This window comes from Girardinichthys multiradiatus, chromosome 19, assembly GCF_021462225.1.
Source record: "Girardinichthys multiradiatus isolate DD_20200921_A chromosome 19, DD_fGirMul_XY1, whole genome shotgun sequence".
NCBI lineage: Eukaryota > Metazoa > Chordata > Actinopteri > Cyprinodontiformes > Goodeidae > Girardinichthys > Girardinichthys multiradiatus.
In genome coordinates, this window is record NC_061811.1 from 14,649,986 (window position 1) to 14,663,488 (window position 13,503).

The window sequence follows — 13,503 nt, forward strand, 5'->3', positions numbered from 1 at the left end:
CGCAGCAGGGGATATAAGGCTTTTCCTGACTGCATTCCCATTTTGGATTTGACACCTTCAGTGCAGGGCATGACTTTTTAGAGCTCAGAAGGTTTTGTGTTTTGTTTGTTTATTTTATTTGACCAAGTTTCAGTTCCTGCTTAACTTGTTTTTGCCGCTCTCTACTACAAATATCACCCCTTTGTTAAAGCAGATATTCACCTCATTCATAAAACGTTTTACGGATTTAGTAACCCAATGGAAAGACAATTTTCATCAAGATAATAAGATCCTCACAAAAGTTATTTTATGAAATTACTGTCTTGGTTAGCCCATCAAAGTCTGAACAAGTAATAATAAAGACATTTCAGTCTGTACAAAATAAACAGTCCTGAGGTTTTTGGACAGATTCCGTTGTCCAAAGAGCAGCCAAACTTTGCTTGATTCCTTTAGGACAGGTTTGTATGTTGGAACCAAATCAACCACGCAGTGGTCGGACAAACCCATAGGAGGTCTTTGAAAGGATTTAAAAGCACCATTTTATGGAGTCGTAACAAAGGTCCAGACAGTTTTTATTTATAAATGAAGTTTGGTATGTGCTATTTTGATTTGAATTCTTGAATCTTGGATGGCTTTGGACAGAAAAGCACTCTGATGCTAACCTGATCCTGAGGTGGACACTTTATTCAATGGTCTGACCTCTCCTTCATGTTGATGCTTCCATGCGTGATTCACAAACAAATTCCATACAGATCCTCAGTGCAGAAACATGAGTTATGACTGTTCGCTGCGGTAGTCACCAGCAAACCTCAGGAACGAGTCACCGTCCGCTTGGCTGCACTCTTCTTCATTGGCTTGTAGAGAAACATGATCCTCTTTTGATGGGGCTTCCTGTTTTGGGTAGAGGGTGATGACCTCTCTCTTGGCTCCACTTGAGGGAGAGGGATGAGGCCACAAGGATGTACTGTAGTCCTAATGTCTCACATTTAGTTTTTAGCACATTTTACATCAGCTCTGAGCTGTTTTAGCACTGAATATGGTCCTTATCAGGGAAATGTCACCTTTCTCAGAAGAAAAATATTTTTTTTTTCTCTTTTATTTTAACTACAACTTTCAGAGCAGGACAAAAATGTTCCTTTGGCTGCCGTGTAATTGGACGAGACGCACGGGCAGGGATGCAACCAAATAAAATAGGATCAAATAAAAAGAAACGGTCCGAGCTCATTTGGTGCTCAGAGGAGTTTAGTGTTTCACTGAAGGCCTGGCCCAGGTTAGGCATTCATCACTGTGGCAAATCAGACTGTGTCCTGATTTTAAATAGCCTTTAATGTCAGGTTGAGACGGGGCCTTTACCCTGAGCTCTGTTTTACGACAGAGGATCCACTGAAGAGCAGCATGTGTAAAGCCATCATCCAAAGGTGCCGTCACCTCTCCTCTGACTAAAGAAGGCAAACATGATGCAAAAATCTGTAATCTTTGGATGAATTTCCGCTAATCATTATGCAGGAAAACTCTGTTTCATAATAGATTTGCCTGTTTAACCTTTCAAGTACTAAATGAGTTCTGTCTTCTCTCATGGGGAAATGTTTTTTATGCTTCTTCGCTGCAAATTTGAAGTAAGTTTAATGTCTCACCTTGAACTCTTTGCCAATAATCTGAAAGACGAGACGTTGTCGCTGATTTATGAGGGATGTAAAGGGGAGTGAAGGTCCTACCATATCTCTGCTGAGGCCGTCTTTTGGTTTACCTTGCTGAGGGGCTGTTGTATTTTTTTTCTGAGGGTCTGACTATCTGCTGGAACTGAAGATAATTGGGGATTAGGGAGAAAATTCACTTTCCAGGTATAAATAACAACAACATACCAGGAGAGGAACAGTGTACTGCTTTTAAACTAAAAAAAGGTTTTATGTGTGTAATCCTGAATGTTCATGCTTCTATGGCTGAACACTACTGTGTAAAAAGAATTATTACGTTAGCTTGAACTGTTGTTCAGCTGGTGCCCAATCTTTCAGTATCGATATGCAACAAGAACCACATGTATTGTAGTGTGTGTTAACTTTTTTATATTGCTTTTGCTTTTTTATGCTGCTCTTTCCCTCTGCGATGTTGCTGTTGTTTGCTCTGTCTGTGTTTATTCTTTATCATCATCCAGATCTTAATCTGATGTTCAAGAAACTGTTGGATTTCCTCCAACTCACCATCTGCTGTTGACAATTTTCTTTACAGTAATACATTGCAGATTGGCACTCTTTTTGTCTGTACTTCCATTTCCCAGTAGCCTAATGGGGGGTTTAGCTTACAGAGTAAAATTTTGTGTACAGTCAGATTCAATAAATTAGAATATGTGTTCTGATGAGGCTCTTTAGTCAGATGAAAAGTGCCTTTTTAAAGTTAAAACCTTTAAGCAGGTATTAAACATACTTTTCATAAAGTCCACATTTCTGTATTAAAATGCTTTTTATTAGTCTCATGTAATATTCTAATCTTAAATGTTGTTTTCATTAGCTGTAAGCCCAAAATCATATTTATCAGTAATAAATACTTAAAAATATAGCCTGTGTGTTATTTCTGCAATATGTTTCACTTAGTAAATTGAGCTACAGAAATAAATTATTTTTTTTATATGAATATACACGTTGACATGAAAGTTGCCCCATTTACTAATCACAGTTTGCATGTCATGTTTGTTTTTTTCCCCATTTTTCAGACTCCGATAAATATGTTGGCAGCCCTGGTAAAGTGGTCTAGAAAACCTTAAAATAATTTTTTGACACATTTTTTTTAATGCAATGTTTAGTTTTTTAGTGGAGGAAAAATCCCATGTCAGGAAATAAATAAAGATACATGTAGTTAAAGTCTATTTAAGCTGATCAGAGTTTAGAGGAACTTTTAATTAAAAATCCATGTCTTCCTCTTTTCCCTGGATATAAATATGATGTGACACAAAGATACCTGAGGACCATATTTATCTTGTCATAATGCATAGTAAGGCGGACAATAAATTAGGTAAGCAAATCTCCAAATTTTAGTTTGAGATAACTCCAGCAAGCAGTGATATGTTGGCAAATATGTCACCATAACAACCATTAGATGCTATTTACATGCCAACTTATTTGGAGGTGATGCCAGAAAAAAAAGCTTCATCACAAATGTAACCTGTGATCTTAGATCTCTACTGAGACTTCAACTGGAATTATGTGCTTTGGTGACATGAGACCAATATTGAGCTGTTTGGCAACAGATGGGTGGGTTTGGCCTGAGACAAAGTATCGTTCTTAAGTACAGTAGAAGATCTGTGATGCTGTGGGCCTGTTTCTCTTCCAAATGCGTTGAGAACTTTGTTAAAGTCTGTGGCATCATGAAGTCTTTGAAATACCACAAGATTTTAAATTTAAAATCAAGATGGCATCTGCCAGAAAACTCAACATGTGTTGTTATTGGGTCTTTCAGCAGGACAATAAACAAAAACATATGGACAGATCATCACAAAAATGATTCAAAATCAACCAGACACCGAGCTTAGTCTTATAGAAAACCTGTTGAGTGAACTAAGGAGAAAAGAGCATAAGAGGACACAGGATTTTGGATGATCTGGAGAGATTGTTCAAGGAGGAATGGCCAAAGATCCCTCTCTCTCTAGGCTCCAACCTCATGAAATGTTATGGAAAAGATTTATTGTTGTCCTACTGGGAAATAGGGGTTGCACAAAGTATTAACAGCAGGGGGACCAATAATTGTCACACCTGCAATTATCTTAAAAACAATTATTTATTAACATGGGATATTTTTTTTCTACCCTTAAAGTCCCTGTGACATTTAATTTTCATTATAAATCCAATTATATTTATGGAAAGGAAACATTGATACAATATTTTAAAAAGTAAATTCATGCCACTGAAATGAACAGTTGTTTAGATATATGGTCATAAATTTCACTAAAAAGGCATTTCCAGACTACTCCTTTGCGATTTTGTTGCGCTCTTTTATGACGTCACAAGGGAACCCCCGCACGTAAACTGACTGCTGCTACAATGGTCAGCAACACAGACGAAGCGAAGCGTAGCAGCGAAGAATCTGATATATTTTAGTCACTGTCACAGAGAGAGACACAGCAGAGTCAGGAGCAGAAAGTCAGCTGTCATCAGATGGCAGAGCACAAGTGCTGCGGCCTGCAGACGTCAACCAGAGTCTGTTTTTGCCGGATGCTGATACAGCCAGAGACAATTGGCATGAATCATACCGCACCACCTGGAAACAGAAGAAGCACAACATCCGTATTTTCAAAATAATTCACTGAAGACGAACTAGATCTTGCTATATTAATAAATACACACATAGATTTATCTATACACGTTCTGATAAATCCTGCAGGCTGTGGTTATTAGCAGTTGTTAGCATTTGATCAATTAGATCTGTTACTGGGTTAACTAAGGTGTTATAAACCGAGCAATTAAACATAAATGCACCAAATTAAGCAACAAATGAACTCAGGGGACTCACCCATTGTAGAACAAAACACATGAAAATATCTGGCTGCATCAAACGAAACATGAAGCAGTTTAACGCAGTTTAATGCAGAGGACCGGACCGGACTGGAGTAGATGCAGTGTAAATCCAGGGTTACAGGAAATACGGCACTGAGTGAAACAACCAGAGGCGAAGTGAGCAGCATGGAGCAGCAGCAGCAGACACAAAGGATGATTCGAGATCTAAAGACTTGACCTGGGGTCATTTTATTTACTTTGTATTAGAGTGTATTAGAGTGTATTTAGAGAAAAATTTACTTAAATATATAGCATGCACCTGTAATTTATCTTATTTTAATAATAATAATTTCGGATTATTAATAATAAAAATAATTTTTAATTATTAACAATAACTGTCGATAATTAAATGTACTTTTGCAACAAGGAAGTGTTCTTACCTGCTGAGCCTTGATCCGTTTAGCAACAGCAGCAACAACCTTTTCTTTAGCAATCCTTTCCAATCAGATGCTCTGACCGTGAGCGTGGCTGTAGCATCTGCTTTAACATTCTCCTACTTCCGCAAAATATTCCGAGCTCTGACATCATTTCTCAGATGAATTCAGAGGTTTCTTGTTCGAAGCAGTTTGCCGAGAAGCCCTCCAATCACAACTGGCTGTGCTTGGTGGGACCAGCCCATCTGTCCATCCTCAGTTTTCCAGCTTCGATCCAGGCAGCTCTGATCCTCTTCGCTGCAGAAAAGTAGTGCAGACTAACTGCTTGTTGCCACCAACAGCAATGCACTGTATCACCATATTAACGCTGTTTTTAACGCAACTTGGCTTCTACCTGAACAGTTTATAATTGACACTTACACAGTGAATGACCGGAGACTTCCCCTTAGATGTCACTTCCTGGGTGTCTTTGGACTTGCAAAATTTAACAACGAAATATGCCTATTTTGTCACACAGTTGTCTTTAATCACGTCTTTCATGCTAATATGATGTCAATTGCTGCCCAATTTCTTAAATATTAAGATATTTCCTTTCAGTATCTGCATCTGAGTGAAAAGCGTGTCACAGGCACTTTAATAAATATGCTCAGGATAGATTAAAGGGTGGATTTTCAATTTTCTGTGCATGAAATGCTGCTGCAATAAAAAGATAAATTTGTTTAAATGCATTTTATGTGTCTTTACCAGGGGTGCCAGTAACTTTATCGGCAGTTCTGCTGTTTCCCACAGCTGTTTACAAGTGACCTCATATGACAAAAGATTACACATCCACTAAGACAGGGGAAGAGTTAGAAGTTTTCCTTTGAAAATACTAATCTGAAAGAGTTTGAGTGGCTCAGGAGACTCTGATTAGCTCTGTTTATCCTTACTGTGTGGGTTATGTTTTTTGTTGTCTACATCTTCTTTAGACAACAGTCAAAATCTTTCCTCACCAGATAAATAATAATATAAGTTATTTTTCTTTAGAAATGTTTTATTAATACCTTGCAGCTGAACATATACAGGTCCTTCTCAAAATATTAGCATATTGTGATAAAGTTCATTATTTTCCATAATGTCATGATGAAAATTTAACATTCATATATTTTAGATTCATTGCACACTAACTGAAATATTTCAGGTCTTTTATTGTCTTAATACGGATGATTTTGGCATACAGCTCATGAAAACCCAAAATTCCTATCTCACAAAATTAGCATATTTCATCCGACCAAAATAAGAAAAGTGTTTTTAATACAAAAAACGTCAACCTTCAAATAATCATGTACAGTTATGCACTCAATACTTGGTCGGGAATCCTTTTGCAGAAATGACAGCTTCAATGCGGCGTGGCATGGAGGCAATCAGCCTGTGGCACTGCTGAGGTCTTATGGAGGCCCAGGATGCTTCGATAGCGGCCTTTAGCTCATCCAGAGTATTGGGTCTTGAGTCTCTCAACGTTCTCTTCACAATATCCCACAGATTCTCTATGGGATTCAGGTCAGGAAAATTGGCAGGCCAATTGAGCACAGTGATACCATGGTCAGTAAACCATTTACCAGTGGTTTTGGCACTGTGAGCAGGTGCCAGGTCGTGCTGAAAAATGAAATCTTCATCTCCACAAAGCTTTTCAGCAGATGGAAGCATGAAGTGCTCCAAAATCTCCTGATAGCTAGCTGCATTGACCCTGCCCTTGATAAAACACAGTGGACCAACACCAGCAGCTGACACGGCACCCCAGACCATCACTGACTGTGGGTACTTGACACTGGTCTTCTGGCATTTTGGCATTTCCTTCTCCCTAGTCTTCCTCCAGACTCTGGCACCTTGATTTCCGAATGACCTGCAGAATTTGCTTTCATCCGAAAAAAGTACTTTGGACCACTGAGCAACAGTCCAGTGCTGCTTCTCTGTAGCCCAGGTCAGGCGCTTCTGCCACTGTTTCTGGTTCAAAAGTGGCTTGACCTGGGGAATGCGGCACCTGTAGCCCATTTCCTGCACACGCCTGTGCACGGTGGCTCTGGATGTTTCTACTCCAGACTCAGTCCACTGCTTCCACAGGTCCCCCAAGGTCTGGAATCGGCCCTTCTCCACAATCTTCCTCAAGGTCCGGTCACCTCTTCTCGTTGTGCAGCGTTTTCTGCCACACTTTTTCCTTCCCACAGACTTCCCACTGAGGTGCCTTGATACAGCACTCTGGGAACAGCCTATTCGTTCAGAAATTTCTTTCTGCTTCTTACCCTCTTGCTTGAGGGTGTCAATAGTGGCCTTCTGGACAGCAGTCAGGTCGGCAATCTTACCCATGATTGGGGTTTTGAGTGATGAACCAGGCTGGGAGTTTTAAAGGCCTCAGGAATCTTTTGCAGGTGTTTAGAGTTAACTCGTTGATTCAGATGATTAGGTTCATAGCTCGTTTAGAGACCCTTTTAATGATATGCTAATTTTGTGAGATAGGAATTTTGGGTTTTCATGAGCTGTATGCCAAAATCATCCGTATTAAGACAATAAAAGACCTGAAATATTTCAGTTAGTGTGCAATGAATCTAAAATATATGAATGTTAAATTTTCATCATGACATTATGGAAAATAATTAACTTTATCCCAATATGCTAATATTTTGAGAAGGACCTGTAATTAAAGTCATATTTTCAGTGATTTCTTTTTATGCTTTGACAAGTACAGACCCATATACACTGCTCAAAAAAAATAAAAATAAAGGAACACTTTGAAAACATTTCAGATCTCAATTGGAATACAATTATACTGGATATCCATACTGATATGGAACTGGTAATGTGTTAGGAACAAAAGAATGCCACATCATTTGATGAAAAGGAAAATTATCAACCCACAGAGGGCCTTATCTAAAGTCACCAAGACATTTAGACTGAAAAACCGATGCGGCAGACTAGTCCAGGCTTGTCCAATTTGCTGAAACGTTATTGCAGTGAAATGGTTCTCAGTAGTTTGTATAGGCCCCATGTGTTTGCATGCATTCCTAACAACGTTGGGGCATGGCTCTTTAGGAAATGGCCGTTGGTGTCCTGGGGTATCTCCTCCCAGATCCTAACCAGGACATCACCGAGCTCCTGGACAGTCTGAGGTGCAGCCTGGTGGTATCGGACAAATCTAAACATTGGACTTAGGGTCAAGGGAGCATGGACAAAAGTCAGTCGTATCAATTCCTTCATCCTGCAGGAACTGCCTGCATACTCTCACAACATAATAAGGAGGAACCCAGGACCCACTGTACCAGTGAAGGGTCTTACTATGGGTCTAAGGATTTCATCACAATACCTAAAGGCAGTCAGAGTGCCATAATTTATCCTGTACAGGTCTGTGCATCCCTCCATGGGTATGCCTCCCTACACCGACACTGACTCACCACCAAACTGATTGTTCTGAACAATATTGCAGGCAGCATAACGTTCACCGCAGCTTCTGACCCTGGTCACTCCTGTCACATGGGCTCAGTGTGAACCTGCACTCATCTGTGAAAAAAACACAGTGCCAGTGCTGAACTTCCCAATTCCAATCTTCCGTGGCAAATGGCAGTCAAGCTCCACGGTACAGGGCAGTGAGCACAATGCGGTCATCGGGCCCTCAGGCTACCCTTGTGAAGTCCGTTTCTAATGGTTTGGTTAGAGACATTCACACCAGTGGCCCGCTGGATGTCACTTTGCAGGGCTCTGGCAGTATTCATCCTGCTCCTCCTTGCACAAAAGAGCAGATACAGGTCCTGCTGATGGGTTAAGGACCCCTGACGGCCCTATCCAACTCTCCTCGAGTAACTGCTGCTTTTCTCCTGGAATCTCCTTCAGTCTCTTGAAAATGTGCTAGGAGACACAGTCAACCTTTGGGCAATGGCAGTTATTGATGTGCCATCCTGATAGAGTTGGACTGCCTCTGCAACCTCTGTAGGGTTGAGATATCACGTCATGCTACCAGTAGTAAAACTGACTCAGATCAAATGCAAAACTACTAAAAAGCAGTCAAAAATTAGGAAAAAAAGTCTGTGGCCTCCACCTGCAAAACCATTTTGGTTTTTGGGGTTGTCTCATTGTTGCCCCTTAGTGAACCTGTTGTTAATTTCACGGTACACACACAACACCACAACAGCTGATTAACAACCTGATTAACAACCCCCTCTACTACATAACTGAACAGATCAATATTACAGAAGTCTAACTGACTTGATATTATAATTGGATTAAAAAGTGTTAACTTTAATTTTTGAGCAATGTATAAAGCCAGCATGCCAGCACACTAGGGTACACATACACAATCAATACATTTCTGTACAAACACTAAGACACACCTTACCTCATACTTTTGATGTGTATTGTGTGGTTGACCTCGCAAAAGTATTCAGAACTGTCAAGCTTATCCATATTTTGTGCTATATCACCAACATGCAAAATACTATTTGTGAAGGAAGACAAACGCTGCAAAGCACCATAGGCCCACCATCTTTATGGTAGCATTATGCTGTGAGAATACTTTTCTTCAGAGTTAATGGGAAGATGGATGTAGCTAAACATAGTCCAACTCTGGAAGAAAACCTGTTGGAGGCTGCAAAACACTTGAAACTGGATTGGAGGTTCACCTTCCAGTTGGACAATGATGTAGAAAACAGCCAGAGCCACAACATCCATCTGAGAATCTTTGGCAGTACATCAAGTTTGATGTTTGCAAATGTTCTCTATCTACCTTGACTGAGCTTGAGCTACTTTGCAAAGAAGAATGGACAAAAGGTCCAGTCTCTACATGATAGACATACCCCCATAGACCTGTAGCTTTGATTGCATTGGAAGGTGGTTGCACTAACTATTAAATCAGAGGGTGAATACAAATGCATGCTGCACTTTTCAGATTTTTAAGTGTGAAAAATATTTATGTTGCTTTCTATTCATAATTATGCACTACTTTATGTTGAACTGTTACATAAAATCCTCTTAAAATACATGGATGTTTGGGGCTGTACCTTGACAAATTTGGAAAAGTCCAAAGGGTATTAGAAAGTCACTGTTACCAGTGGGAGAAAAGCTGTAGAGGATGAAATGTTACCTTAATCAATCAATGATTTAGGAATAGATTGAAGTAATGAAGTGTAACTTTTAAGATTGCAGACACAGAACAAAAATCATAAAAAGACTAATTTATATATTTTGACCATTTTGTCCTAAAAGTTTACTTTTATGAAAAAGTATCACTGTTTCACTGTTTTCTTTCAGGTGGAACAGTTCAAGGTACTTGAAAGATCAGAGTCATGGCTCTTTCCATAATGACAGATTATTCCCCTTACTGGTCATAGATCCTGATGGGACAGCATTTTTGTTTTCTTAAATTTGACTGTTTTTTAAAATCACTCTAAATGAATGAAAGAAAGCTTATTAAAATGAATTTACAGGTGATGAAATACATGTTTGAATTACTCTCATACTTCCATCTGTTTTTTATATATAGAGGACAAAATGCTGGTGAATGTACAAGGTCAAAGAAAAAAATCTTTAAATTTATTGACATGAAAGCATTTTTTAGGGGATTTATTATTTCACATCTAAGCACAAACTTTCCAATTAGAGAACAATTTATTTGTGGGTGGGAGAAAAAATGTTTTCTGCAAGAGCACCAAGATGTGTGGTCTTCTGTTTTGCCTGATGGCACTAACTCCTGGGCTTATAGCAGAATCCTACTTGTGACTGTGCTTTTCCAGACATGTATTATCACTCTAAGACAATATTTAAAACTCCAGCATTTAGGTTTTATTCTTTACAGCTGTTGTGTTTATCGTTGGCTTCCTCCTTGCAGCCTTTACTGTCTGGACCACATTTGGAAGCAAGCCGCCTCTAAATTGTAGACTTGCTGTTTTGAGCACCATTTTAATAGGTGCTTTTGAGTTGGGGGATTTTTGGCCGGGAAGTGCGGTTTCTCCAAACAGAATATATTGATTGGTGTGTTTGCACGGTCACTGTTTTTATTTTATGCTGACTTCACATTCAGACCGTGTGGTTGTATTGGATAACCTCTCATTTATAACATTTACAGGGTGCATTTCTTTTTAATTTATCAACACATTTAATAAATAAAAGATGTAGTTGAGTATCATGTTGCAGGTGCAAGAGCTTCTCATGCAAACATGCAAGAACGAAGCCAAACTCGGATGTAAAAGCAGCGACACAGCACAGTGAGACAGCGACCAGACCTGTTAAAGTTCTTGTTCTGTTGCAGAACTATTTAGCTATGTAGACATAAGCAAGTTGAGGTATTTACTGCAGCCATTAATGACTTACAGGTTGGAGGATTGTGCCAAAGTTATTTCGCTAGAGGCCCGTGTGTATAGTTACACAGGCTTACAGTTGAGAGGAAATGGGGAAAGGTTCGGCTGGCACGCGCTTAGTCAGGGCTGTTTCCTCTGAGCTAGTGTGAGTTGGATCATTTGGCATGATAACCAAAAGCCATCTACAAACCACAAACACATCTGCTGCACTAACATGCGCCTGGAGTTCTAAGGATAGAATACTAACCAATCAGGGCAATTCTACATTATTGCAAATTTTATGTTTTTGACTATACTTTGTAAAAGTCATGTTGAAGTTAGAAAAAGCATTAACATGTTGAACAAGAAATTAGTAAATGCAAACCATGTAGTAAGAGCTGAAATAAGTGAATCTAACAAAAATATCCCTGCACTGCAATAAAAATAAAACCACAGCTTGAGGTTAAAAATCCCATTAAAACCTTTCACAGATAAAAGTTTCCCGTTAAATATTATGTTTAGAGTCTGGTTTGTCATTTTGTTCGCTTAGCAGCTAATTACAGGGATATGACTGAGACCTTCCCATCGTTAACTGTTACTATACTGATTATAGAAAAGTAAAACAGGATAAAACGAATATATTATTTTAAGTTTTACATATTTTCTTAATTGTAACTTAAAAAGTAATTGCCTAGAGACAGATGTTTTTTTTAATTTTTGCATTTCTGTCACACTTAAGCATTTTAAATAATTAAACTGCCTTTAACATCAGCTAACGATAACCTGAGTAAATACAGAATGTAGTTTTCAAATTATGTTAAAGGAAAATAAACTATCCAAACCAATTTGGCTTTGTGGGAGAAGCAATTTTCCCCTAAACCTAATAACTGATTATGTCACCCTTTGGGACAACTGCCATCAAGTGTTTTTGAAACTGGCAATAAGTGTCTTGTATCACTGGATAAATGTTGTCTAGTGTTTTAATTCAGCCACATGAGAGGGTTTTTTTTGTGCTTAAGGTCAGGCCACAGCATATCAGTTGGATTTAGGTCCATTTAAGATACTCCAAAATTATAAACCAATCTTTAAAAAATATTTTCTATTTAGTTTTTTTTTTTTTTCTTTTTACATTCAGAGGTGGACAGTTTCTGGTGCTTTGGATTATTGTCCTGCGACATAAACCAAATTTGAATGACCTTAAGGTCACAAATGGCCAGACAATATTCTTCAGCGTTTCCTGATGGGGGGCAGCATTCAAGGTTTTGTTACAGCAAGTTGTCCATGTCCTGAAGAAGCAAAGCAGCCCTAGAACATCCCACTATCACCACCACAGTTGACTGTATATCTTTTCATTGTGCCAGGTTGGCTTGGATCACTTCTTTCAATTAGTAAAAACACCATCATTTGTAGACTGCGCTGAGTTTGCTCAGGTTATCTTTCTATTATATTCAAATGTGTTTGATCTAAAACATTTAGGTGTAACAAAAAAGCACATACAAAATCTGTAATGGTGCATATAGCATTGCATATTATATTTCCCTTATATTTTAACATAATCTTTTTACAATTTTTTTCCTTCTTTATGCAAGTTTTTTAGTTTAACTGCAGTTTAAAACATTTAGATTTGATCAACATGGTCATCAAATATGAGTTAAAACAGCCTGCAAAGAAGAAAACAAACAGAACGAAACACATTTGTTGTAAAGGTAACCATTTTGCTCTCTCCTGACAGGCTTTTTTAATTGGAATCATTGTTACTTCAGAGCTTTAAGGTTCTGTTTACCACTTTGTGGTTTGAAATTCCATTCATATACATTTGGGGTATGACTTTCCTGTATGGATAACGACATTTTTACAAATCACGCAATGTTTATAAGGGATATTTTAGAAGGGGAAAGTACAAAGGTCGTCTTGGAAAAGCTTAATTTTCATATGGATGAATCCTATTAAGCTGTGATTACCTCATTATCTGTTATCTTCTGAAAGGAGCTCATGAGAAAACAGGCTTTAACATCCCAGGACTATTTAACAGAAACAGCTGAGACTCCTTCCACTGAATCATTTGTACAGAGTACACCTTTTAGTTCTTTGTTCAGCCATTAATTATCTTCCTTCATTCTTTTTTTAATTCTTTCTACCAGCTTGTGAGAAGAATGTGGAGAAAGTTTGCACTAACTCATCAGAGGAACACCTGCAGCCCTTTAAGCAGAAAATGGAGGCATTCCTGTCAGCTGGTGAGTGAAAACAAAATGTTAGTTTAAACATTACTGGTCATTTCTTCATTTAAAAGTTCTAATCATTCATTTT

At 38.5% G+C, this 13,503-nt stretch overlaps 1 protein-coding gene across 1 annotated transcript in view; it reads left to right on the plus strand.

The window, feature by feature from the left end:
* LOC124855600 (formin-1-like) overlaps positions 1–13,503 on the plus strand; it is an 89,685-nt gene that overhangs the window by 59,224 nt on the left and 16,958 nt on the right. The window contains exon 15 of the mRNA XM_047345571.1: positions 13,338–13,430. Coding sequence (XP_047201527.1) covers positions 13,338–13,430 — 93 coding nt within the window. The remainder of the gene's footprint in view (positions 1–13,337; positions 13,431–13,503) is intronic.